The sequence below is a fragment of the Terrapene carolina genome, unplaced genomic scaffold (assembly GCF_002925995.2).
Source record: "Terrapene carolina triunguis isolate 2854851 unplaced genomic scaffold, T_m_triunguis-2.0 Scaffold137, whole genome shotgun sequence".
NCBI lineage: Eukaryota > Metazoa > Chordata > Testudines > Emydidae > Terrapene > Terrapene triunguis.
Window position 1 is genome coordinate 798,251 of NW_020664488.1, and position 27,534 is coordinate 825,784.

At 56.1% G+C, this 27,534-nt stretch overlaps 1 protein-coding gene across 2 annotated transcripts in view; it reads left to right on the forward strand.

Annotated features, from left to right (window-relative positions):
• Nucleotides 1-27,534, forward strand: part of KLF8 (Kruppel like factor 8) — a 91,616-nt gene that overhangs the window by 47,153 nt on the left and 16,929 nt on the right. The window contains exon 1 of one of the 2 annotated variants that reach the window (XM_024219899.2): nt 18,694-19,255. The exons of the other annotated variant lie outside the window; for it this stretch is intronic. Within the exon in view, the coding sequence (XP_024075667.1) occupies nt 19,187-19,255 (69 nt within the window). The 5' untranslated portion in view covers nt 18,694-19,186. Of the gene's footprint in view, nt 1-18,693; nt 19,256-27,534 lie in introns of those variants that run through there. 2 annotated transcript variants of the gene reach the window in all.

Sequence of the window (27,534 nt, forward strand, 5' to 3'; positions counted from 1 at the left end):
TTCCACCATGCCGTTCCCCTCCATCTGCAGGAGCACAGGGCAGGCTGGCCGGCTTGTGTGTCGGTCCCAGCTTGCTCTGTGCTGGGGTGTGACTCAGAAGCCAGGCTGGTCAGTTTCACTCTCTGCTCCCTGGTCTGTAGGTGATTTGGTTGTATACAGGTTGTCAGCATTGTAGGGGTTTCTCCCCCATTCCCCCAAAAGACGTATATCTTCCCCCACCCCCTTCCAGCTTTAATTCTCATGGCTGCGAGGATGTCTAGGTGTCCCAGAAAGCCAGGGAGTCTGGGAATAGTCACTGTGGGACTAGTGGGAGCATTGTCCTACTGCATACGGGTCCCCCTCCCCTGTTTGGGATTTCCGTCCTCTCAGGGCTAGGCTATGCTTGGCCCCCAGTCTCTCTCTCTCTGGAACACCCCATGCTGCTGTCCCTGGGGCTGGAGGGGGGCAGGGCAACATGAGCCGTGGCAGCTTCCAACCACAGGGGTGTAAAACACCCTTTCCCTGCCTGCCCCTGAGGCCTGGCCCGGCTCCAGCTCCCAACCCGGGTGCAGAAGGTGCTCGCTCCTGAGGGATTCCTAGCCCCTTCCAGAGTTGCCGTCTCAGCAGAGACGGTTATGAACAACCTCCCATGGGGGAGTGAGGCATGGATGGGGTGGGCCTGGGCCCCCTGAAGATGGGGGTTCCTAATAGCGGGGTCAGCCAGGCAGGGCCAGATTAACCTTTTGTGAGCCTGGCGCCAAATATATTTGTGGGCTCCCATGGAGGCAATGGAGAATGTTGCAGGGACGTAAGTCCCCAGAGCGAGGGGCCAGCCAGAGGCAATGGAGCATAGCATGGCAGGGGTGGCCCCGCTCTGCCCCGGCCCATGGAGGGCCAGGGCCGGCTCCAGGCACCAGCGGAGGAAGCACGTGCCTGAGGCGGCACATGCTAAGGGGCAACATTCCGTCTATTCTTGGGGCGGCACAGTCCGAGCGGGTTTTTTTTTTTTTTTTTTGCTTCAGCAGTTCGGGCAGCTTTTTTTGCTGGGGGTGGCAAAAATGGTAGAGCCGGCCCTGGCGAGGGCACAGTTTACAAACCAGCAGTTGCCAGACGCACAGTGGCCCCGTCGGCCCTGTACTGCCAGCGTGCCACTTTCCCTCAGGGGCTGGCCCATGCCGTGCCACACAGCCCCCCCCCCCCCCCCACCCCCGCACCCCCCCCCCCCAATTCCCTGTGGCCAGAGCCCCCCTGGACCTACTATGTCCAGCACCCCCCCACATATGCATAGCACCCTGCACAACACCACCCTTGCCCAGTGCCCCCCTGCCCACAGCCCCACCACAACTGCCCAGCACCCCCCACAGAACCCCCACTGCCTAGTGCCTCAACACACACATCTTCCCCACCACCTCCCAGCCCAGCACCCCCTAGAGACCCACTCCTCAGCCCCTGCCTCCCGGCCACACCCAGTCTGCCGGGCTGAGCCGGCAGCGCAGCCAGGGCTGGTCCCAGGGCCGGGAATCGCTCCGGCCCCTTGGGAGTGGCACGATCAGCCAGGCCAAGGCCTGCCCTGGCTGGGCTCTCTCAAGACGCACTTGCCTGGAGGGGCCCAGGCAAGCCCCCCACACTGTCATCCGCCCCGCCCCCCATCCCCACCTGGCTGAGACTGCCCAGGCTTCTGCACCAGTCCCAGGCAGCTCAGCTCTGGGGAGATAGATGGGGAGCCACAGGTGATGGGAAGCAGAGACTGCCCGGAGCCAAAGGTGCACTGGGTCCAGCCAGGGGGCTGAGAGGAGCCGGCAGGTGGGGCCAGGCGGTGGAGAGGATCCCTCGGCCTGAGGAGCAAATGATGGGGGGGGGGGGGAGCCAACGGGCTGATGGGGTCTCAGGACCCAGTGCAAGCGGAGCAGGCTGGGGCCCCTTCTGAGCATCGGCCCAGCTCCATGGAGCCATTGGCGCCATTGTAAACCTGGAACTGCAGCCAGGTGGCTGGGTAGTGTGGTGCCTTATAGCGGGATGCTGGGAGGTGCGTTGCAGCATGGTGTGGTGCCGGGGCAGGTGGAGGGAGGAGAGGCTGGGAAGGGTTTGATGAGGCACAGCCCCTGCCCACTCAGTGTGGCCCTCTGTCCCTCTCCGGTGGTGGCTGGGCCACATACAGAGGATGATGAGCCAACTACAGTGTGGGTAGCAGAGCCTGGTCTCTTAGCTCAGGCTCGTGCTGTAAGATGCAGAGGTGTCAGGTCTGGTCTTGGCTGCCAACAACCCATCTAGTGGTACTGCACTGGCATAGCGGGGCAGGCGGCACACTCTTTCTCACTCTGGTTTGCCATCCAGGTATTGAGTTCCCCCCTTTTATTTGGGCACATTCTTTGTCTCTGTTTCCTGGCTCACCGCAGCCTCCGTTAACCCTTTGTACTGAGGATCAGGCTTTCCCAGCGCCCTGCAGGATTTTGTCTGAGCACCAGGTTCACTTGATCGGCAGTCCAAAAGGACAAAGCATGCCTGTTCAGATTGGCTGCAGCCCTCCTTCCCAGCTGGAGCCAAAGTAGCTAAGGCCAAAGTTCAGCTGGAATTGACTGACTTAATGCTGCTCTGATCTGAGCCTTGGGAAGGGAAACCTTGGGGCCAGATTGAGACTCTATAGACCTGTTTCCAGGTTTATCAGACAGTCCGGTCAGAATCCCAGCTTTCTTTTTTTTTTTAATTGTTTTCTAGCTCTCCTATTTGCAAAGTGAATCTTTAAAACCTGACCGTGATGTAATTGACACAGTGATGTCTGCCTGAATCTGAGGAGAGCCTGGCACAATTACTCTTGGGGGAGGAGGGTAGGGAAGAGTGTAACTGACGCAGTGACCTCTGCCTGAGCCTGCAGACAGTCTCCAACAGAGGGTGGAGCAGCAGTCACTAGAACCAGGGAAGACATCTGGCCCCCTGAGCAGTCTGGGCCCCTGCCATCAAAGGCGCTGTCTTTCTAAGTTGCCAGGGGGTGCTCGACCCCCACACCACCCCAGCCCTCCCCCCGCTCCACCCCTTCCCCCAACCCCCCACCCCCACCCTGCCTCTCCCCACCCTGCCCCATTCTGCCCCTCCCCCAAGCACGCCCAACCCTTGCTCCTCCCCCTCCCCCCCAGTGCCTCCTGCATGCCATGGAACAGCTGATCACGGTGGGCGGGAGGCACTGGGGGAGGACCTGGTCGGGGGGCTGCCAGTGGGTGCCTGCCATTGTCTGAGATTTGGCCTTACATTCTCAGATGACTGAGTGCACAGCACAGACACACGGTCAAGGGCATGTATGGGCTAGGGAAAACCGTTGTGTTTTCAAATTGGTTAAAACACATTAGATAATCTATGTGATTTTACATGGGACTTGGTGCAGACAGGACAAGTCACAGGAAATAAAAGTGGTAGCTGGTTGTGGCCAACCCCGGAGAGTGGGGGGAACGGGGAGAAGAGTATTACTAAATCTCACTAATTAACATGCTTTATGATTATTATTTGTATTCTAGTAGGGCCTGGAGGCCCCACTGTGCTGGGTACTGCACATCCATCCAGTGCCCTAGTCGCTGGCCCACACTCCTTTCCCCTTCATATATCTACTGGTTTCAGAGTGGCGTTGGCATTCTGCTCATGGACGTCCCTTCTCCTGCAGCCCCCGAAGTGGGTTTGCTCTCTGCCGCCATGATTAAGTCTGTGTAAATGACAATGCAAATTAGGCACCTCCCAGAGGCTCCTGGCAAGCTCCCAGCATGGCCCTTGTTCGTGCACCACTGGACCAAAGGAATGAGTGGCCCAAAGTGACACTTGGATTCTCTGTCCAGCACAGCTGGGAGCCCTAAGCTTTGCTTGTGCTCTGAGTTACTCCACAGCCATGAATGATAAACTCTGTGTGAGGACTAGTGGGTGGGGGTGCATACATATAATCTCACAGAGGGGTTAGCTGTGTTCCACTGGTTGAACTATGTTCTGCTTGCTCCTATTCAATCAACATTGCAGGAGCATTGTTCACTTCCTGTTCTAACCTGTTGTGCAGAGTTTCTGTGGCTGTTAAACAGCTGTTATATTCCCCCACCCTAGAGGTGGCTGCATTTCCCCCCCTGCTCCCTGTCCCCTGACTGCCCCAAACCCTATCCACACCCCCGCCCCCTGACAGGCCCCTCTGGACTCCCACGCTTATCCAACCCCATTCCCCGTCCCCTGACTGCCCCCCCCCAAGAACCTCCGCCCCATCCAATCCCCCTGCTCCCTGTCCCCTGACTGCCCCCCGGAACCCCCGGCCCCTTATCCAACCCCCCAGCCCCGGCCCCCTTACCATGCCGCTCAGAGCAGCATGTCTGGCAGCCACGCCTCTTGGCCGGAGCCAGACACGCTGCTGCGCTGTCCTGCAGGAGCGCGCAGCCCCGCCGCCCAGAATGCTGCCCGCGCGGCAGCGTGGCTGCAGGGGAGGGGGGACAGCAGGGGAGGGACCAGGAGCTAGCTTCCCTGTCCGGGAGCTCAAGGGCCAGGCAGGACAGGCCCGCGGGCCGTAGTTTGCCCACCTCTGGGTTAACTGATTTCTTTATAGCAGGGGTGACCACCTGTCTTGCTTGATGTATTTATGTGGCCCACGTGGCACATTCAGCTTCTTGAAATCTAAGCCCTTTTGTTTTTTTTGTTTTTTTAAAGTACATTTCTAGACATTGAGGTTAGAAACAGAATCTTCTAAACGTGAACCCAAGTGTAAACTGATGGCAGTGATGTCTGCCTGAGTCTGCAGACAGCCTGAAGCAGTGACCCAGAGGGGAGAATTCCCCTGCCTCCAGTAATTGTAGTTGGAATGTTAACTCTGGAACCTAATTATGTAAATTTGGCACAAGCATTAATTGCTGATCATTTTAGCAATGGACAGGAGTGTGCGTGAAGCCTGTAATGGAGTAGGGGCGGAGATGGAATTGGGAGTTGCTGCAGGGAGGGAAATGAAGAGGGAAGAACCAAAGTGATCAAAAGATGGGGAAGAGGGAGAGAAACAGAGAAAGGAGTATGGGGTTGGGGGGAAGAAAAGGAACTCAGGGTATGGTTACTACATGGAGGCGTATTCTACTCTTGATCTTTGAGCAAACCTCCCCCAGACATCAGTGAGGAGGAAATTGACCAGAATACCTCTTCTAGAATAGCTCCACATGGGGACAGTCTGTTCTGGAATAAATGACTGTATCCAGAATAATTACTCTGCTTTGGAAGTGTACTAACTATATTCTGGAATAAAGTGACTCCCTTGAGAACTATTCCACAATAACTCTTCAGGTCAATTCCCCCATGTAGACAAGCCCTCAGGTGTCTAGAGCAGGATTTGGAAGGGGGGTTAGCCAGCACATGTTAACATCCCAAATTTAACCCCAAAGTTAGGTCTTGTAAAAACAAGTTGTTTCAAGACTGACCATCACTAGAAATGTCTCTGTGACTTAGTTTCTCAACATTCAAATGGCCACTTATTGAAAACAATAAAAATTGGGGTCTTGCAGCAGTCTAGTGCAGTGGTCCCCAACGTGGTGCCCGCGGGCGCCCGCCGGGGCATCTATGTGCGCCCGCGTACTGGCCGGCGGACGAGCATCGATTTTCGGCGGCATTTCGGCATCGACGCCTCTGGATGACGCTGCTTGTCGGCGGCATTTCGGCGGCGACGCCTATTGACGTTGCTGCTTCTTGGTGGCATTTTGGCGGATGCTCGTCCGCTGGCCACGGTCCGCGGTGGCTCATCGTCTGGCACCCGCCAGACGGAAAAGGTTGGGGACCACTGGTCTAGTGTGTAGCAACGTGAAACTGACAAGCTTATTTTCATTGCCTGGGCTGCTTGAACTGCAAGACGTAAACACACTGTCTAAATATTGGAGCCACAAGGTGGGGGAGGCAATATCTTCGAATGGACCAATTTCTGTTTGTGAGAGAGACAGACCTTGGTCCAGTCAAAGATATTACCTCTCCCACCTTGTCTCTCTGATATCCTGGGACCAACATGGCTACACCAATGCTACAGAGTAGACTCCCTAGTTTGCTATAATCTAAAGTGGCATTAATTCCACACATAAGGAGATGTCTTAATAAAATATGTCACCAAATTCTGCCCTCTTACGTCTTAGCGGCCTGGTTCTGGCAGGATCGAGGACAGTCTCTCTCTGTTTTGTTGGATGATGTTGTTATTTTTGTTGTTGTGACCCAGATGCTTAGCTGCTGTAAATTGGTGCTAGCTGACTTCAAGGGAGCAATGCTCCTTTACCCAGCTGAGGATCTGGCCCAGCGGAGGCTGCGTCGGGGTGTGCTGGGGGGGTGTTGGCTGTGCCAAGGTTGCCTCTTGCACCCATCTTCTGCCCTCCTTGGCACTAACTAAAATCGAAGAGGTAAAGGGCATCCCTTGGTGGTGTGCGAGAGGGGTTTTGCTTGCGGAGGAGGGAGGGAGAGGCTGAGCTGGGAGGAAATTCCTGCAGAAGGTGTGGACGTTTAAGAGGCAGGGTGTGTCTCCTTTCTGCAGAGCACAGCCCGGCTCTCATGAAATCCGTGAGGGCTGCCCAGATATCTGCAGCTCCCAGCTGTGCCCGGGAATAGAGGCGAGGCCCCAATGGAGCCAGGAGGGGAGTCAGATGGCTGCTTTCCCACGGCTCGGTCCCCTGTGCCGGAATGGCGTGAGGCTGGCGCCCTCCCCTCCACACAGGGAGTCTTTGACTCTTTAGTGGGAGAGGGAGGGGCCCTCGCCACAGGCATTGCAGCAGCTTCCTTGCCCGATTTCCCCCCCCCCTCCCCCGAGGGAGGGGATGGGCGGGGGTGGGCAGGGAGGAAGCCAGGGAGCGGCTCTGCAGAGCAGGCGGGGCGGTTACAGCCCAACAATCCGATTACTAGACTGTATCCAATTAATTCCTAGCCATTTACAGACATTTTTACCCAGCGCCCCCCTCTAATCCAGTTAGATTTCGCCAATTACTGGAGGTGTTTGGTCTGGAGCAAATCAAGAGCCTCCCTCTAACGTGAAGGCTAATGGAGGGGTGCTGGGGCTGAGCCTCAGGGGCCCAGGTCCTCAGCCCGGGCATCTGACTCAGAAGTTAGGTGCCTAAATACCTGAGGATCTGGGCCTGGCTCCCAAGGGCTGCAGTTAGATGGGAGTCCTGTTACAGTTGCTCATGTCCCAGGTGCCCCTTTGACTGGTCCTGCCCTGTGACCCGACTGCACTGGGTCCCGGTTGCCACTGGCATCTCTGGTCCCTGCTCCATTTTCCCCTGCATCTCTAACCCTTGTTCCATGTCCCTGTGACTCAGCTGCCCATTCCCCCTGGCTCCCCTTTGCCCGTGAGGCCTGACCCCACTCCATTCCCATGTGATGTCTCCGCTCCGTTTCTGAAGGCCGGGGGCTGCTTGTTCTCCAGGGAGTGAATTTCCTACCTTCTCAACTCGATCTCATTTCATTTAAGTCACGCCAGTTTCTGGCCTCCACAGGATGAGGGGGGCCTGCCCCAGGCAGGGAGCCAGGGGAGAACAGCCATGTTCTGCTGCTTTCCTTGGCTGCAGGGGCCCTGCAGCAGGGTGTGCGTTGGGGTGGGAGGCACAGGGCAATAGGCCGGATCCAGCTTGCGAGCAGCGCAGCCCACCCACGCCCTGGGCCGTGTGGATGGTGTTGTGGGGGGCGACCCAGGGGTCTCTCCAAAGAAGTATTCAGTTTGGGGATGCAGAGCTGAAACTACAGCCAGGATGAAGGGAAAAGCATCCATTTGCAGTACTGAAGACAGCCAGTAATGGACAGTGGGTGGGCGTCTTCCCATTGGGTGGCTCCCTTTTACCTCTAATAAATACAGTGCCCCAGTGCTCCAGGCTCGATCCTGATCCCCTCCAGCCCCGCAGCAAGGGGCAGGAACCCCACTGGCAATGGAGGTAAGGCAGCCTATAACTAGACCTGGGCCCTAGGTCTCACCACCTGTCTGGGGTTGTTACTCTTTCTAAGGAGAAGCTGTGTTTGTCTTCTCTGATGTAGCACAGCCTGGTGGGGCTCCAAGGGAGGTGGCTGCTGGCTATGGCCGTGAAAGCATCAGTTCCTGCTGGGGTTCTAGGAGCACCAGCATGGGCAAGCCCAGTCTGTGCTCGGAGGCCACTGTAGAATAGTGTCTGGCAGCTCAGACACGGCTCTCCCAGCCCGTGCTGGAGGAGATCACGTTCGAAGCCTTCTGGTGCCAAGGCGGCTCCTTCCTGTGCCAATCTCGGTCCTTTCCTCCTAGGCTTTCACCGTGCTTTAGCGAGGCAGGTTAGTGTTATTTTTTTTGTCCTGATGTTCTAGATTTGTGGGGTGAGGGTGGGGGAGACACTGGGACTGAGGGCGGAAGTGACTTGCCTGAGGTCAAACAGAGTTGTTTGCAGAGCAGGAAGTAGGACCCAGGTGTCCTGGATCCCAGTGCCCGGCTCTAACGAGCTTGGTTTTGGCTGTAGGTGGTCGTGGCCTGGGGAGTCCTGGCAGAGGACGGCTTACCTGAAATCCACCTATGCTGACGTGGTCCTTGATGATGAAAAGTGGCCTTTTGGCTTCCTTGAACAGACCCTTTGTGCTAGTGGGGCATGCAAACGCCATGGGAGACCATGGCAGATTGGCATCAGCAAGGCGGGCAAAGCCTAGCGCTTGGCCTAGTTGCCATGAAGTGGGATTATTTCCTGCCCGCACCTCTGTGTCTGGATTACCCCTTCCAACCAGGGACGCTGTCACCAGCAGTGCAGAGGGATAAGAGATGGAGGTGGGTGTGGGGAAGATTTCACTGATCCTCCGGTGAAAACGGGGACGTTGGAAAGCAAGAGTTTTTCATTGCAAAGACCCTTCCAGGCCTCCTTCATTGTCAAGCAGCAAAAGACGAAGCGGGTTGGTCTCCAGTGTTGCCCTGTATCTTTTGGAGGCCATTGGTGGGTTTGCAGTACCATCTGGAGCCATAAAAAAAAGTCCATGCCCTTTTTGAGAAACTTGATGGAAAGAACCATCTTTGCCCCACTGCCACCTGGGTAGCTAACAGCTGAGTAGCCCTGGCCAAGCTGAGCATGGGGGAGCTGGCTACACTAGCCATGGGATAAAGGATCTGGATGCAGACTAGGTTAGCCAGTGACTGCTCAGCTGTATTCTCTCCCTCCAGCCTGCTCTCCTCCTGGACCTGCCAGTGGAAACTGCCTGGGGTCCAGCCTCGACAGACCTTTCAGAGAGCAGCAAGTCAGGCTGGGCTCGAGCTGGCTCAGCCGGGCGTAATGGGGTGGGATGGGCGTTTGGCTGCAGGAGAGGTTCCCCACTGAAGGGGTGGGTGGTGGTGGTGGGGGGTTGCTGATGGAAACAGCCTTTTGAGAGGCAGCGCAGATGCCCAGCAAAGAGGGGGAGGAAGGGGTTGGTTTCGACTGCCACTGAACCCGGAGAAAATGAGTCTTTTGTTTGCTGTTGCTGTAACCGCTGAGCGCTCACCCGATCCCCACTCTCTGCTGGAGTCACAAGAGCAACTCCGCAGCCTTAGAGCAGGAGTCAGAGGAAGTTCAACCGGATTTCATCCCTGAGCGGAAACGCAGCCGGCGAGGCGCCCAGAGCCCTGCGTGGTGGCCCTAGCGCTACAGTGTTTGTAAGGTCTGCGCTTCAGGGGCTGGCACCCCACCCCAGTGGCTGGAGGCCCTCCAGGGTAATGCTGCCTTGGGAGGTGCAGGGAGCTCAGCTTGGCTCGTCAGTATAAGAAGTTATAGAGCAGCATCTCTGTGACGTAGGCTGAACAAATAAAGGGGGTCTAATGCCTGCCCTCTGGCTCCATGGGGGAAACTTGCTTGGGGCCTCTGTCCAGCTCAGCTGGGGAGGGGATCAGTGGGAGCTGCCCTTTCTCCCTCCGGTCAGGGAGAGGGCAGCCCTGAAGGCAGCTGTTTCCCGACCCTTGCCTGCTGCCATGGCTCAGCCTCCATCTCTCTGGCTCTGCACTGAGCTGGGCAGAAGCATCAGAGCAGCCCTCTTTCCATACAGTGGGAGGGCCTGGCTCTCCTCCCTGGGCCCCGGTGTAAATCAGGAGCGACTCCACTGTTTGCCAGTGCAGTTCTACAGGTGTAACCCCCCCAGGAGATCAATATCAGGCAGAGGCTGTGCTGTACATTAACCCTAGTCTCCCCTCCCTCCCTGCTCCCAACTGCTGGTCCCCTCCCCCTACACCCATCCTGCCTCCTGCAGTTTAACCCTTTCTCTTCTCTCTGGACAATAGCCCCAGCCCAGCCCTGTCCCTCCTCACAATTGTAGGTTCTCTCCCACTGCCCCTAGCCAGACCATCCCCCACAGCCATTCAGTTCCCTAGCTGCCAGGCCTCCTTACAGCCCCCTGGGTAAAAGCCTGAGCAGTCCCTCCCACCAGGCCTGACAAAAATGCTGCCAGGTGGGGCCCAGCTGGAAATCCAGCAGCAGGGGGAGGGATCTTAGATCAGAGATAAAGCACCTCAACGGGTGGCTGTCAATGAGGACAAGGCTGGATTGGGCATGGGGGGAAGGAGACTGTGCTGAGACCCTCCCCTTCTGGAGGAAGAGCCCACAGGTGCTGAAAGGGGAGGGGTAGGGAGTCTGAGATCATGGGAAAAGACTGTGCTGTGGAGGAGATGAAGAATGGCCTGGCCTACTGGGAATAAGCAAAGGGGGGATGAGAGGGGCTGCCACTTAAGAAGTGATGCCTTAGTGGGGCACTGCTGCTCCCATGGCAGTGTGCTCCCCCCCCTTTTGGTTTTATAGTTCATGTGCTAAGGCACCCCATGGTGTCTTGGAGCCTGGCTCTACAGCCTCTTCCTGCAAGGCCGGTTTAAGGCGGCAGGAGCGTTTCACTCTCCCCTCTGAAGTTTGCCCTGGAAACAGGAGCAGAAGGTAGGCTGTCCCTTATAAGGGCTTGTCCACACGGGATGTTATAGTGGTGTAAGGTAAGGTGTGATTTTCAACTCCTGTAGTCACACCAGTCTAACACCCGGGTGGACACACTCATTATCAGGGTCTCCTTTTTCTGGTTTCACTTAAACCCTTCCAAAGCAACAGTGGCTAACCTGGAAAAAGGCCCCTCTGATACCACCTGGTATCCACAAGGGGATCGGGGGTGTCATGCTGATGTATAACTAGAACTGTCTAGTTAGACTGGTATAACTCCTCTGCAGACAAACCCTTATACTAGCAAGTTATATAGCTTTAACTATCCTGGGGTACAGTGCACTCAAGGAGCTGAGAACCCTCTTGGGGTGGGGCAGTAGATGTTGAGGAGTAGTCCCACACACAACCTTAAGGCCTGGCCTACGCTTAAAACCCCCCATCAATGGAAGAATGCTACCGTTATTCAGGGAGGTAGTGTTCCTACAGCAGTGGAAACACTCTCTCTGGTGTTGAAAGCATCTACACGCTATGGGGTTATGCTGGTGTAGCTATGCCGACATAGCTATGCTGGTATAATCTCCGTAGTGTAGACACATCCTGAAATATAGGGCAGAACCAAGTTTCAGGCATCTCCCAGTGCTCTGGAGTAATGAGTGAGGTCTAAGGTCACTGTAATGACTAGAGCTGTGACTCAGTGCTCAGCAATAGCACCCACATGGTTCTGGTCTTTAGCACTGAGGGATGATAACTCCATCCCATTCAGAAGGGCCTTTTCTGTTGGACAGCAGCCACCTGGGCAGACAGAAAAGCCCTTGGATTAACATCTAGATAGGTAGGTTATGTGTCACACCCTTAGCATTCTAAGAGTTCTGATTTGCTGAGGCAGGATCACATGACTGCACGTTGTTTTGCCTTGTTCCCTTCCTTTAATTGATCCATAATCTTTGAGCTATTGACTAGGTGGCATTGAGGAAGACAATGGAGGTGCCTCCCTATGGGATAATCCCCATTTTTCATCCCATGATGCAGCACCTTTGGCAAAGAAATCCACTCTGCTAGGGTGCAGGGGGTCGGGGTCTGTGTCAGGCAGCATGTAGGGCTGGCCCATGCTGAGTTAAAGCAGGTGTCACCCCTGTAATGCTACAGCCAGCATGGTCCTGAGGATAGATACAACCTCTGTTGGCCTGTGCCCTTGTGTAAGGTTATCCCAGAGGGTGGGGTTGGCAGTGTTTTTCCTGTGGGCTGTTTTTTTCCGCTGGGTACAGGATGCTGTTCTGAGGCAGTGGGGAGTGGCTGGCAGAAGGGTGGACAGTGATGTCCCTGTCTTGTTGGCTGAAAATTGCTCAGGAGGCTGAGCAGTGCTGTGGGAGGTGGTGGTGGAAAACAGGCAACAAAAGGAAACAAAGGCAGGCCACCCAAAGGAGGCGCATGGGTGCTGGAGGTGCAGGCCAGTGTCCCTAGGGGGGCGGGATGTGGTTGAGTGTGTCCGGCTGGTTTGCACACTGCCAGGGATGCTCCCTGTGGCATTGCCAGTCTTACGCTGCCTATGCAGCAGCGGGCTCCTCTCTAACTAGCCTTATTGGGTCCAGTTGTCTGGAAAGCGCTAATGGCCCAGAGCAAAAGGGCATGTTAAAGGAGACGTTTTCACCAGTGCAGCCCTGCATGGGGTGGGGGGTGATGGGATGGATTAGGAGCGTGCACGCTGGCCTAGAAAGAGAGTTGGGGAGCTAGCTGTGTTTTAAACATGGCGCCACCAGCTAAGGATGCGGCACACATCATGAAGTAGGGGGCTAAACTGCATCTAAAACTGGGGTCATCAATAAGCAGACTGCCAGTCAAATCCAGACTGCCAGACGCTTTTGAACGTACCCTGAAATCTTTTCTTTTACTTATCATTTTTTAAATTATTATTTTCTCTGGAGTCTGGACCTTGACTGTACCTTGACAAAAAATAATTGACTACCCCTGATCTAAAACCACTTCTCTAGCTTAGGCCCTTTGCGTGGGTTTGATGCCATTTCGGCTAGCGGCAGGTGAGCCGGGGATCTGTGTGAGTAGGGGACCCCTGATGCCGCTGTAGATGGGGAGTGCACGCAGGCGTGACTGCCTTGGAAAGCTGTTTGTAAAACTAATGAACACAGCCTCAGGGACAATTCCCCGCAAAGGCCCTTTGCCTGGCCGGTGGGATGTATGGATGCTATAGGCTCCCCTCATTAAGTGGCCAGGCCCCCTCCCTATAGTCCCCATAGATGGGCACACATAGTAAGCCCAGCATGAAGCTAATGAACCTCCCCCAAAATAGGAATGTGCTTTCATCCCTTTCAGCGCTCTCCCCACCCCCGCCCGGGGGACAGGAGACCAGGAGGGATGGGGCTCGGCAAGGATTGGCGAGGGTTGGGAGGTGCAGGAAGTGGGTGTGCCCACGGCTCAGTGGGAGCAGGATGGGAATTGGCCACTGACCTCAAGCAAAGGTGAGGGTGTGGTAGGGTGACCAGATGTCACGATTTTATAGGGACAGTCCCAATTTTTGGATCTTTTTCTTATATAGGCTCCTATTACCCCCCACCCCCATCCCGATTTTTCACATTTGCTGTCTGGTCACCCTAGGGTGGGGAGCTTGTGCTGCCAGGGCCCCTCCTCCGCTGTCTGGAGGGGCAAGAGAGCAACTGGAATGTGCCCTGCTCTGTACAGAGATGCTGCTGCAGAGGGGGTGGGAGGATCTCTGCTTGGGCAGAGCAGATATTTGAATGGTCACACAAGCCTACTCCATGCCAGAGTCCTTGGGGAGCACTCGGCCCAGCACAGACGGGGCCCGGGCATCTTTACCCTTAGATCCACTGCCAGAAACGAGTGGCATGGTGATAAAAGCACTGATGCCCTGTCTCTGCTAGAGCTGGGCAAGCTGCAGTCCTGGGAGGCTTCACTACAGCCTGAGAACACATGTTGGAGGGGAAGTTACTCTGATGATGTGCTCCAAGGGTCCCAGCCACGTGAGGATCTCAAAGCATGTTGCCAAGGAAGGGTCACAGTGTAACTGTTCCATTTTAGAGATGGGGGAAACTGAGACATGGGGAGTGCCTGGGGTTAGAACCCCAGTGATTCTGCTTCTTTACTAAGAGGGATATGTAGCCCATCAAGAAGATGTCTTAATGGGCCAGCTGTTATAGGATCAGACTCCCTGGGGGTGTTTCCTATTGATTAATGTGATTTTAGTCTCTGCACAGGAGTATATACTTATTCCAGTTTATTTAAAACGTGCCGCTCCATGGCTCTCGGTGCATGTCCAAGCATATTTCCCAGCCCGAGCGGGATGTGTTGCAGCTCGTGATTCGAGCAGTGGCTCCCCAGAGCTGCGATAGCAGGGAGGGTGCAGGGCGGGATTGAGGGCCGGGGCAGAGCTGTGTAAGGGCTCAGTGCTGGCATAGCAAGGGCTGCAGGATGACAGTTACTCGGCTGATGGCCCCACTTCAGCAATGGGTTAGGGCTAAGATGGCAGGAGGTTTTGCTGGGGGTCCCTCTCTGTAGCCTTAGGCCCCTCTTGGATGGATTTGGGGCTCCTGCAGCAGACGTAGATGAAGCAGCCTCGACCTGGCAGGGAACCCCGGCTGCACACATCTCAGCACTTCATGGGCCAAGACTATAATGCAGGACAGGGATTTGGCCCCGAGCCCTTCCTTGGGCGTGGGTTGTTTAAGGGCCACAGCAGCTGGTGTCAGTGACTCTTCATCTCAGCATAGTCTTGTCTTGCACCCCTTGCTTGCGGTTGAGTGGGGGGGGGGAGGGTGCGTAGGAAATGAGCCCCACTTGGGGTTGCGTGCAAGATGTGCCCATGTCCATTCCCGGGAGGGTGTAGCAGGGCGAGGAGGGGAATACGCCCAGTCGCGGGTATGGATGAGGACATGCCTAGAGCTTTCAATGTGCCCACACCCATTTACGAGCAGGGTGGGGTCAGAGAGTGCCCATTCTAGTGGGGATGGGAGCTCTGCAGAGCAGAGAAGCTGACCACACCCATTTGCTGGGGAAGAGGGTGGGGCTGTGGGCATGCTATGAGTTCCCTCATGATTAGTCTGGAGATGCTCAGAAGGGTTCCATTTGGGTATGGGTGAATTCCCTCCCCCATGTCTCTGCAGGGACTCTGGGCTCTCAGAGGAATGAAGTGGGCCCAATCATGGGAAACTGCTGGGGCATAGATGGCTCGTGGTAGTTGTGCCTGACCTAAACTCAGCCAAGCCAAGGCCTTTTGTCTTTAGGAAACTGGATAACTTTAAATCTAGGATCAGTCTGATTACCTGTGGCTGGCTTGGGGAAAGGAGGCATCCGTGATCTAAATAGCCTGATCCTACATAAACCAGAACAAATCTGCTTTCCCAGCATATCGAGGTAGCTCCCAGCCTTTGGGTTGGGTTCCTAATACCCCCCAAAATCATGGAGATGATCATGGCAGCGGGCTGGTGACATGGAGGGGTCATTGGTTTGGGAATGGGCATCGCCACATGGGCCAGGCATTTTCTAGTTAAAGGGATCACAAGGGAACAGAGTGACCTGTCAGTGGGAAGTAGTGCCCACTGCATCTTTGGATCCGATTTTATCCCTCACAGCTCAATGCCTCCTGAGGCCACCAGCTTCTACCGTGTTTCCCCGAAAGTAAGACATCCCCCGAAAATAAGACCTACTTCCAGTTTTGCCTCTCGCTGTAATATAAGGCATCCCCCAAAAATAAGACCTCCCCGCTAATAAGGCCACCCCGGAATATAAGGCCCCGAAGCTCCAGGAAAAATAAGACCTCCCCTGAAAATAAGACCTAGCGCATCTTTGGGAGCAAAAATTAATATAAGACACTGTCTTATTTTCAGGGAAACAGGGTACTCTCCATATGGCTGGCCCTGGCTGTCTGCCAAGAGAAGCAGACAGAGGTGTGTTGTGTGGCCTTTCTATTGGAGACCTAGTTGCCCAGCTGGCAGAATAAGCAAGGAATGGAGTTCCAGCCCCCCGTCCCCCACTCTTCCCTACCAACCCCAACCTCTCATGTCAGCAGCTATGGGATTTATTTCTCCTTGTCACTAGAGATGGGCCCCCAACCAAATCCGCTGCTTCCAAAGACCCCAGGCTTCTCAGCTGGCCCTTCGCCGTCCGGCAGCCTGGCCCTGGATCGGGGTACCCAGGACCTAGGGCCGGTTTGGGTGCTGCTCCAGCCGTTGCCACTCGCACAGCTCCGGCCCCTTGCTGTGCCCTTTGTGGGCCCGGCATGGCCCTGGCCCAGCCCAGTGGTGCCTGGTTCCGCAGGAGGCGGCTGCCAGGGCTGCGCTGGCGTTCCAGGCCGGAGCCTCTGCGCCAGCCCTGGTGACGTGGGTGAATAGCGGTGCCGGGGGAACACAGGCTCCTCTCTATTCTGCCTTCCCCCACCCCAAGCCTCCTGCCCAGCTGGAGCTCCAGAGGGTTTTGTTTGTTCAGCTTGGGAGCTGGGAGGGTGGAGTCAGGGAGGCCTTTCGTTCCCCTGCCTCGCCCACCCCAGAGCCAGGGCAGGGCTCCGCTGGAGCCAGCCTGGGCTGGAGAAATAGCCCCGTCAGCAGCAGCAGCCAGGGCCCCCCAGCACAGTGTCTGGCTCCACACCTCTCAGCTGCTCTGCGTTAGGCCACGCTTGGTTTAACCCTTGCCTACCACCCCCATCTGCCTCTTTCAGCCCATCAGGAGGGGCAGAGGCTGCCTTTGGAACCAAGTCACTGAGCTGGCCTCAGGCCAGGGTGGCATGGCGGGGGTTAAAACTAGATAGCAGCAGGGGCGCTGGAGCCTGGGAGAGTGGGAGTGGAGCAGGGTGTGGGTGTAATGGGAAGGGGTTATGAGGGTATGTGCTTTGGGGAGAGGTCAGTGTATGCAGGTGCAGTGAGATTGTGTGGAATAGAGGTGCAGTGAGGTGCCAGGGGAATATCAGCGTGGGGGTAGGTGGGGGGGTGTCAGTGCAATGTGGGGTGGTGTAGGGAGGTTCAGTGGGGCATGGGGGGGTTCAACATGGTGCTGTTGTAGGGGGTGTGTCTGCAGCGGGGGTGTTGGGAGGTGCAATGGGGTGTCAGGGGTTCAGCGTGGTGCTGTGGTAGGGGGTGTGTCAGTGCAGTGAGGGGGTGTTTGTAGGGAGGTGCAGTGGGGTGTCAGGGGGGTTCAGCATGGTGCTGTTGTAGAGGGTGTGTCAGTGCAAAGAGGGCATTGCAAGTAGGTGGAATGGGGTGTCGAGGGTTCAGTGTGGTGGTGTAGGGGGGGTGTCAGTGCAGTGTGTGTGGGGGGTTGTAGTTAGGTGCAGTGGGGTGTCTCAGGAGCGTTCAGCCTAGGGAGGTGTGTAGGGCGGGGGGGAGAGGCATTGTCTTCCCTACAGCTTCCGAGCCTATATCTGTTTGGGGTGTGATCACCTCCAGATGTAGCTCGTGTCCACACACGTATTTACTGTCCTAGTTTCCACCCTGTATCCCCCTTGCCAGCTGCCTCAGCTTGGCGCATCCTTGGCTTCCAGCTTGGCCCACTGTCCATTTGTGCTGGGAACAGACTCCCCTAACGGTACCTGTGCCACCAGCTCGGCTCTTCCTCCCTCCCTGCTGTGTGCACTAGGCAGCCCAGGGGTGCTTTGCGGGCGCAGGGACAGAGCGGCCCAGACTTTCCCAGCATGCCCTGCTGCCAGCACGGCTCAGCCATGGGTGCCAGGCAGAAGCAACTCTCTCAAGCTGTGCGTGTCGCGGTCGGGTCAAAGGAGCGTTGCCAGCTGGCTGCTGAAACGCTGTTGTGCTCGTAGCACAGACAGGCCCGAAAATCCGGCTGATTTGGGTGGGCTGGGCAGTAGCCTTTGGTAGCCGACTCTCGGCTGGGAGGCAGGCTGCATGCCCAACGGGTTGGCATAAGCTGTCTGCTCCGCTGAGGCAGGCCAGCCCCAGCTGTTTGATTTTAAGACACTGCAGTCCTGCCTCTTAAGAAGCTTCCTTGGTGTAAGTCAATTAGAAATGGTGCTGGCTCAATGCTGTCTGCTATTGGGCCCTCTCCCCTGCCCCAGGCTTCAGGGAAGGGTGGACTAGGGGGAGTTCCCTCATCACCCCATCCCACAGGGAGCCCTGAAGGGTCCTGCCTTTTGGGGTCTTAGCCAGGGCGCGGTTAAAGGGGAAGGTTTGCATGTGTGAATCTCTCTCTTGCCCCGCTCTGGCTTGGTGTGCGTGGCCTGCACGTGGTTGGAAGGGAAGGTTGGGGGTGTCCCAGGGCCATCCCCCCCTTAGCACAAGCCCTGAGGGGAATCTCCTAGCCAGACGTGCATTGGACTGCCTTTCTGCTAGGAGGGGAGGCTGCAGACCTACAGGTTCCCCCCCTTCCCTGGGGGACAGTGTGCAGCAGATCTCTCTCTTTTAAGGGGAGACTTTGATTACTCCTCCTGTCAATCCCCTCCCCTGTCTGTCCCCTTGCGGGGAGCACACCATGACCTCCCCGTCCTTGCTGGATCTCGCGCACTCGCCGTTGCCATGGCGAGCATTGTGTCTAAATATTGCAACCAGTTGTCAGGCTGCCTTTCCCTGCCTGCCCCTTCCTGGCTTCCGAAGCGCCGGGTGCTCGCTGGCGGAACGACCCACTTTGCTGCGGCTCCTGCGTGGGTGCCAAGGGATGGAGGCTGGGGGAAGGAGTCGAACACTGCTCCGCGAGGCCTCCCCACCTGGGGACGGGCGAACTGACATGCTTTGGCGGCAGGGGAGGAGCCGACAGCCGCAGGCTTGGCTTGGCACTCAGCCCCTCCCTTCCCTCCCCTCTCTGCAGCCCGTCCCTTTTAAGGAGCTCCACCCAGGGTCAGGCCAGGGTGGAGCTGTCAGACTATTCACACCTCACAGCTCAGGACTGGCAGGCTAGACACGCCAGCAGCAGGCAGCTCTTTATTCAGAGAGAGACTCCTCTGTGGAGGAGCAGAGCTCTCTGACTGCTTCATGGGTGTGCGTCTCTGTGGAAGGCTGAAGGCGTGGGCCTGTGCAGACCCCAACGTGAACGTTTATCGATAATAAGGAGCCGCTATCGGCCACATCTCTCCCTTTTTTTTTTTTTTAAATTCCCCTTCCTCGTTCTTCCATTCACCGGAGAGGCGTGTGGGGCAGAGACTTGGCTGAGGATCTAGGGACCTCGACAGCGTGCCAAGTTGCCAGGCGTATAGGCCGGAGGAGGTGAGGGAGAACGGGGGACTCACCCTGACCGCCAGTCGGCAGAGCCCTGGGTTTTGCAGGAAGACCCTGACTGCACCCGCCCGGGCTGGTATCCCACCTCCTTTGCCTGCTCCCAGCCGCCAGGAACGGGAGCGTCGTGCAGACCTCGCGCGTGGTGAGGGGCAGCCGTCTAAAGCCCGGCTCAGGAGCATGATCCTCCCCGCAGACAGCATGAGCGCCGTGCAGTACCGGAGGAGCCCACCGCGCGCCGGCTGGGCGGTAAGTGGCTGGCTGGTTCTCTGGCAGGGGGCCATGATGCTCCCCTTGGGGCAGGCGACAATGCTGGGGAGGCATTTTCCACTCTTGTGCTCCAGGGCTGCATGGTGTAAGCGAGCTACTTCCTGGGGGATCAGGATATCTCCCCAAGCCCCCCATTTCATCCAAGCCCTCGCCGGGTACATCCCCGATCCTGCCCTTCTCCTTTTTAACAGCCTTTATCTCCCCACCATTCACACATCCACCAGTCCCAGGCATGGCCCCAGTTATCCCTCCCCCACTCTGCCATAGCAGCCCTGGAGAGGAGGGGGGCGCCCACTGGGCCTTAAAGCCATGGGATGGGGGTGGGGCAGCTTTGCCTTGCTCAGCCCTGGAGGGCTCTGAGTCTCAGTCTCCTTTGGACTCCGAGGGCGGGCGGGTGTGTGCAGAGAGGGGGATGGGTGTGCGCCTGTCTCCTCCCCCAAAGCCGGTGCATGGGAGGCCAAAGCAGAAAGACCTCCAGGGGGCTGCAAGGCCAGAGGCAGCAGGGTGCCCTGCCCCTTTAAGAGAGGGCTGGGACCTGGGGAACCTTTAAGGAGCAGATGGGAGAACAATTTGTGGCTTGTGCACTGCTCCTTTAAGGAGGGGAGGAGGAGGAAGGTGTGCCGCACCCACTCGCCTCCCCTGCTTTTTAAGAGCCTGATGCCCTCAGCCGACACTGGGTGGCAGCAGCAGGAGGGAGGCCTGGCAGGGAGAAGGGGTGTTTGGGCTGGATTCCAGGTTTCGTTATGGTCCAGGATATGTACACACCTCCCTCCGCAGGGGTCCCCCAGTGTGGATGGGAGGTTTGCACAGAGACCAAGGGGGACTCGCGGCCTCACATGGTTATTGTTGCATTGTGCATCACGCAGTGGGGGATCTGCTCCCCATCAGAGCGCTGCCACTGTGCCTTTGTCTCTTTCTTTCCCTCGCCCTCTCCTCTGTTTTCCCTTCTGCATTTCCTTCCCTGCAGCAGCTCCCAGTTCCCACCTCTGGAGGGCACCACTCCCCCCCCCCCCCCCCCCCCCGCATTTCCCGTTCCATCCGGCAGTGGAATAGCGAATATTGACGTAGAAGTGTTGTCATTCGGCCTTAAAGCTGACACCCCAGTGAGATTAGTAGGGGGCAGGGCTGTTCACCCCTTGGAGTTATTGTTTAAGGCTGTCTGCAGACTCAGGCAGACCTTGTGCCTTCTTTGTGCACTCGGGCCCCATTTTATCTCTGCAGCCAGGAGGGCTAGAAACATACTTTAAATGAACCCCACAATTCTGCACAGTCTGAACATGCGTCATGTGGGCCACACCAATACTGCACGAGGGCTGGATCTGGCCTGCGGGCTGCATGTTGGATACCCCTGGTGTAGAAAGAGTCAGGGACCTCCCTGCTGCTAAAGCCCTTGGGAAGGAGGGGATAAAAGAATGTTTCTTTCTCCTGAGTGATACCCCTAACTGCTCCCAAGAAGCCCTTCTCTGTGCTGCCCCCCAGCCGGACAGACCAGTCTGGGGAGCCCTGGGAAGGACCCTCCTGGGAGTATACACAAGCAATGCTGGGCTGTTATTTATGTCCTGTGTCTGTTCTCACTTGTGAGATCATTGAGGATGAGGATGGGGCTAATGGGAGGATCTGCGGTGCCCCTGTGGGACAGGCCATGTGTGAAGTCTCCCGACTTCAGATCTCCCCTTCCCACCAGAGCCCTTCTGGGCTCCGCGCTGAGTCCCCAGCTCCACCAGAAGCCATTCCCAGCTGCTTTGAGTCCCAAAGAAAGTGTGTCCTTGGCTATGGTTTGGTCAGGGATGGGATTGGGGCCTCTCTCCCCATGGTCATTAGAGTTTGTCCTATCCTGGTTAGGCGGGACGGAGATCCATCAGCAGCTGGTGGATCTCTGCTGAGCCCGGTGGGAAATGGGGCCAGGTGTTCCCAGCTGGCAGCAGTGGTGGAGCCCAGTGCTGTCTCTCTAGGTCAGAACTTCAGCCGGGACTGGTATATGGGAAGCCTGAGCTGTCCCTGTGCCGTGGAGACACGGAGGGCTTGAGGCTCCAGCGTTGTCACTGAAAGCCTGCCAGGCCTTTCCCATGCCCTCTCCCCCGTGGTATCGCCTGGCGATCGCCAGGTAAGCTGAGCCTGCTGTGGAGCCGAATGCTGGGTCTGTGCAAAGCTGTTTCCCAAGGCAGAATCCTGAGCCCTTTGTGTTTTATGAACTACTCCTAATGCTGAGTGTCATCCCATTGTGGCCTCCACAGCTTCTCCACCAGAACTCGACCAGCACCTGATTACATGGAAAGGCAATGTCAGGACAGTGCTAAGAGGACAGGATGAAAATAAACTTGCCTTAAAGCAGTGGGTGCAGCTGTTTGGATACATTTCCCCCCCCCCCCTTGTGTTTATCTCTTCTCTGGGGGCCAGGAGCTTTGCATTCATTAGTAACCAAATCTCCCCATGTTGCCTGAAAGCCCTGCTGCTCCAATCTCTCCAGGTTCCCATATGCACTTCCCCCTCCACTTTGGTGTCCTCTGCAAATCTGGTTACTGCTGAGTCAAGGAAAACCAGATGAAATCCATAGGGACCTCGGGGCTCTGAGTTCTGCTGATTCGGGACCCCCCAAGTGTCTTTGGCTGGGCTACTAACAACTAGCAGGAAGCTTCCTCTGTAGCTAACAGTGCTGCCCTTTAAATGATCATTCCTGGGCCATCAAAGTTCCAACACCATTGAGGGGAATGGGGCAGTTCACAGCTCTCAGAGCTATTGTCTCAGGCTCTCTGCAGACATAGGGCATGTCCACACTTAAACCACTGCGCGGCTGTAGACACTCCCATCAGGAGAGATGGCAGTAGCCTAGTGCTGTCTACACTGGGGTAACTATGGTGTGGATTTTACACATTCCTGATCGATGTAGTTATGCCGACCCAATTTTCTAGTGTAGACCAGGCCTGTGCTAACTCGACTCAAACCAGGTGTAAACTGATTGAAGTGTGCGCACATTAGGCGGATGCAGTGGTTAGGCTGCAATTGATTAATCAGTACAGCCTTTGCTGTCTAGACATGGCCTTACTTACTTTAGTGCAAACTGAAATTCTGGAGCATCAGATGAAAACTTGGCAGAGATACTGGGATGGTCAGTCTAACCCCAGAGTTACAAATCCCATCATACTAACCCTAACACGGGGGTTTATTCCAGCTTTGCTAACCACAGCTACATAGTGTCTCCCTACATTTCCCCAGCAGTTTCAACTGGATATGGGATTGTTGGGCAATTGCTAGGATCATCGGGGTAGATCTTACTTAACTCCCTGCCATTGCAGGGGCCTCGGCATTGGTGCACATTGGTCCCTCCTGTTTTCTGCCCATGGGCTGCAGTACTTCGGTTGAATTCTGGGTATTGGGCTTGATGTGATATACAGCGGGTCAGACTGGATGATCTGACACTCTCTGTTCCAGCACTTCCTGTCCTGAACTCTTGTTGAATGTTGCTGTTGAACAGTGGCCACGTTTCACTCCAGAGGTGGCTGCATTCTGTGTGTGGAATGGCCCTTGGGGATGAGCTCTAAAGAAATGTAAGCTTCTGTGGCTTTGAGCGTGATGCCTGAATCTCTGCTGGATGCCAGTGAGAGGGAATGTGGGGAATGAGGCTGTTGTTGCAGGCGGTGCGAATCCTACGTCTCATAGGGAGTTTTGGGGTATAGTATGTTAATGCAGCTCCTATGTTTTTTTTCCCCCCCTTGGTGCTGTTTGTGTGTGGGGGTGGGGGGAGGAGAAAGGTGCTGCTGAAGCAGACTGGAGAGGCAATTCCATTCCATGGGCCTCATCTCTTGCTTTAGGAAGGAGTCAGGGCTTTGAAGTGCATGGGTGTGGGACAGTAGGTTTGGCTCTGTGTCAGGTCTGGTGTGCTCTTCTCTGCTGTGCATGGATCCGCCTCCTGCGTCCCCAAGGAAATAGCGAGAATGAGCTAGGAAACTCTCATCTCGGCTGAGCTCGGATACCCCAGCAATGAGCATGTTATAAATTAGGGTTACCATATTTCAACACTGAAAAAAGAGGACACTACATGGGGGCCCCGGCCCCGCCCCAACTCCGCCCCTTCCCCTGACCCCATTCCAACCCCTTCCCCAAAGTCCCCGCCCCAACTCCGCCCCCTCCCCTGAGCACCCCGCATTCCCCCTCCACCCTCCCGCCCCCCGGGCTCCGGCTGCTGCTGCGCTGGGGAAGTTGCTTCGGCCCCTGCCGTGGTGGAGAGCGGCGGGAGCTGGGAAAGTTGGAGCCCGGGGAGGAGGCGGCTGCGCTCTCGGATGCTGCCCACCGCCTCTGAGCCCTGGCAGATCGGGGGAGTTGTTAGTTTTGCTGCAGCCACTCGCACTCGGGGTCCCCCGAGCGTCTTTTGCCTGAGCGCTACCAGCTTCATGGCTTCCCCAGCGCAGCAGCAGCCGGAGCCCGGGGAGGCGGCGGCTGCGTGCTCGGATGCCGCCCGCCCCCTCTGTGCCCCAGCAGATCGCCGGAGTTGTAAGTTTTGCTGCAGCCACTCGCACTCGGGGTCCCCTTACCATGCCTCCTTATTTTCCCGGATATGTTCGGCTTTTTGGAAATTCCTCCCGGACGGGGATTTGAGGACCAATAAGCCGGACATGTCCGGGAAAATCCAGACGTATGGTAACCCTATATAAATACACTGCTAGGATTCTGCAGACTGGATTTCAAGCCCCGCATTGATGCTCAGGACCTGTGGTGTGTTTGTGCCGGGCCTGTGGAATGCTTTGGTGGAAATTGCTGGCCTCCAGTGCTGTTAGCCTCCAGTATAAAGGGCTTTGCTGCATCTTGGCTTGTAGTTTCCTGACATCTCCATGTCTGCTGATCCCTGGGATCTGAGAGTGCTCGCGATGTTTCCTGCTTTGGAGCCACTTCTGAATGCAACCCTTCGCTTGGTTCCCATGACCTTTGACCCTTGGTGCTGGGAGCCTGGGATCTCCCTCCTGTGAGGCCTCCTTGCCCTTCTTGGAACCTGGGGTGACCATTAGCCTCATGGTAAGGTCATTGAAGCTGGTGCTGGTTGGAAGGCTGGACTGGGCTGCTAGTTTGCTACCAGCTGTTGTAGGACATCTTGTGGGGGTCCTTCTAGATGGGTTTTCTATGGGGTCTCTGTATCTTGCCCGTGGGATCAATGTGCTCTGTTGGCTTTGTCCACACTAAGCATCTGTACTCCGAATTCCCCACCGTTGCTAACACCTGGTTCAAATCCCCCAGAAGTAGCAATGATAGGAGCCCTAATATACCTTAGGCACTTGCATCTTTCTGGCTGTAGTGCAGACAGAGCCCTGGGGCTGTTTGCTAACTGCTGCGTTGCATAGTGCACTGTGGGTCACTGCCGAAGGGGACAGCTGGACCCCAGTCACCCCGGTCCCGTGGAGTCACAGGGCCACATGGCAATGCAGTGAGGCAGCACAACAGCAGGATAACATGGTGTTGACCGCACAGGGATTTCCAGACCCTCTTCATGCCAGGTGAGCTCCTGCTTGCTGGACAGAAGCCTGGCTGGCAGCCCTTTGCGTTGCCCCCCTCCATGCCTCCCGGCCACTGCGTCAGGGATTGGGTCTGGGGTCCATTGCTGTTCATTTGCGACTGATCGAATGTTAAAAGCAGCTCCCCTTCTCGCTCATTTGAGGGGCATTGGGCTCCCCATTCACACTTTCCCAGGGAGGTTGAGGCAGGTTTGTAGGTGATCCTTCCCTTCAAAGGAGCCTGCTGGGTTCCTGACCTGGGGCTCGAGGACAGGTTCCCAGTCCTCCATTTCTGGGGCTGTGGGGACACAGCTTGCTCAGTGGCAGGCTGAGGACTGTTATAATAAGCCTGTGTTGTCTAGGAATTCATTGTCCCGTTCCACAGCCTCCCAGGGCCACATGCCGTGACTAATTGGTAGCGACTGTGATACTCCAACAGCACAGATCACTACCAGGGAGCTCAAGGAGAATCTCCTTTTGCTGATAATGTCTAGGGACTATGACACACACTTGGGCAGCTCTGACTATATCTGGTAGTGGTGCTCAAACACGGCCTGGACATTTGGGTCAATAACCAGGGAATGGTACCCCTAAATCAGAGGCCCCCAGGGGAGGGCTGCAGGATTCCTATGCTGCTTTGGAGTCCCCTAGTGGTTAAAAACTGATGGTTTCTGGCACGTGCATCCCACTTGCTGGTTGAAAGCTACAGCTCCTTGTAGCCCATGGCAACTTCCTATCTAACCCCTCTCCTGCTGCGCTGAGCCGCAGGTGGGGTGGGAGATGGTGCTCGCGGCTGATGAGGCTGATGATTTCAGATTTAGCTGACCTAGGTTGCTGTTCCGCAGCCACGCATGCGCAGCCATTCTGGCTGGATTTCCAGGTGATTGCAAGGAAATGTCAAACCAGCATATCTTGGTTCTCGCACATCACCTAATCCCCACAGGGATCTGTGCACCAAGAGGCAGTGAATAGCTGTGCTTTAACTGGAGAGCACATGCTCTTTTGAGGGCTCAATTCAGCTTCCTTTGACATCCGTGCCCAATCTTCCGTTGACTCCAGTGGTAGCCAGTTGGGGCCATCACTCCTTTTTTCTTTTTCTTTTTTTTCTTATGGGACGGTGGTTTAAAAAAAAAAATCTTCCTTCAGTAAACTGCAGAGTGGGATCTAAACCCTCCTGCTTCAGAGCATAACCGCGGGGGCTGGGAGGAAATATCATGTAGGGGCACGTTCTCCCATAACTGTCTCTTGCGGGGTATCTTGCACATCTCTCTGAAGCATCCGTTACTGGTTACTGTCAGAGACAGGATACCGGGCTGGGTGGACTCATTGGTCTGATCCAGTCTGGCACTTCCTATGCTCCTGGTATTCCTGCTAACAGGTTAGATGATTTGCAACAAAATAGCTTTAACCATGGATTTCCTTTTAATGGCTGAGGCAGCTGGCTTCAATTTCAACCATCAGGCACTTTGGAACAGGGCTGGTCAGTTTCACGTTCCCTCTCCAGTCTGTTTCCCTCTGACCATAGCCCAAAGCTTCGATATTTGGAATCCCAGCCAGGGAATTTTTAAATTCACTCACTGCTCAAGGGGAAAGAAATACCCTTAGAACTTAAACTCACAAAATCCTATCCATATATGTTTGTGTTAAGTAAGCTTCCTAAGCGTTAACAGCTCATACCACTGGGTCTTGAAAGGCTCTGCTCCTGCCAACTTCCCTTTGCGTAGGTAGATCTGCTCTGTGTTTGGATTCTGCCTGGGTTGAACAGAACGAGCCTGACTGCCCCTTCGCCCCAGACTCAATCCGTAACTCCTCACACACACACCCCTTGTCCCCACTGCTCTTTGTATATTTCATGCTGCTTCCTCCCAGCTCCTGAACATGCAGAAATACCCCAAGAGAGGCTGAGCTTGTGAGACTTCCAGCCTGGTTCTGCAGGCCCAAATGACTATGTGAGTTCAGACTGGTATATCATCGGGGGCATCTCTGGATCCTTTCAGTGGTGGCCCCTTGCTGTTCCACTGAGAGTTGGCCTGCATTGGCCGTGTGCTGTCCCTGGTGGACCAGAGCAGTAATGCCTGATTGACTACAACAGCTTGCTTCCACTCTTGGACCCAGCCTCTGTTCTCTCCAGCTTGGAGGCTGGTGGGGGTGATGCACTGAGCCCCTGGCGGTAGAGGGGGCAGAGAGTTGCGTGGGGCAGCTTACTCAGTGATGTGCAGAGCAGTGTGTGCAGGAAAGAGTTAACAGGGAGGGGACGGGGGGTGCTCTGTGGAATCCCATCCTGGTGTCTGGTTTTGGAGAAGGATGTGAAGCGAAAGGCCTGACAGCAACTGTTGTGGATGGTTTTGTCAGAGACACCTGCACTGCGCAGAGCGGGACTGACAGGAGAGGCAGGGCTGGCTGGGAGATAAAAGGCTTGGGGGGAGCTGGGGGGCCTGGATCAAAGGGAAATCTGTGCTCCGCCTGGGTGTGGAAAGCAGATGGGAAGGGAAGCAGAGGGATGGCTGAATGAGGCCATAAATCTCAAGGGGTGTCGGATAGGCTGTGGCGGGGAAGGGCTCTGTCGGGTGGATCAGCCAGTTTGTAGACTAGGGGGTGGGTGGCTTGAACCGGGGGGCTTTTAACCCCCCTGGGATTCAAGCCCAGCTCTGTCTGTAACTGCTGGGGGGAGGCAAGGCCTGCAGAGCACAGCTAATCCCTAGCCTGGCTGATGCCCTAAGTGGAGCCTGGGGCTGCACATAGCCGGTGGGGCTAACGTGGCTGCCAGAGGGAGGGGGA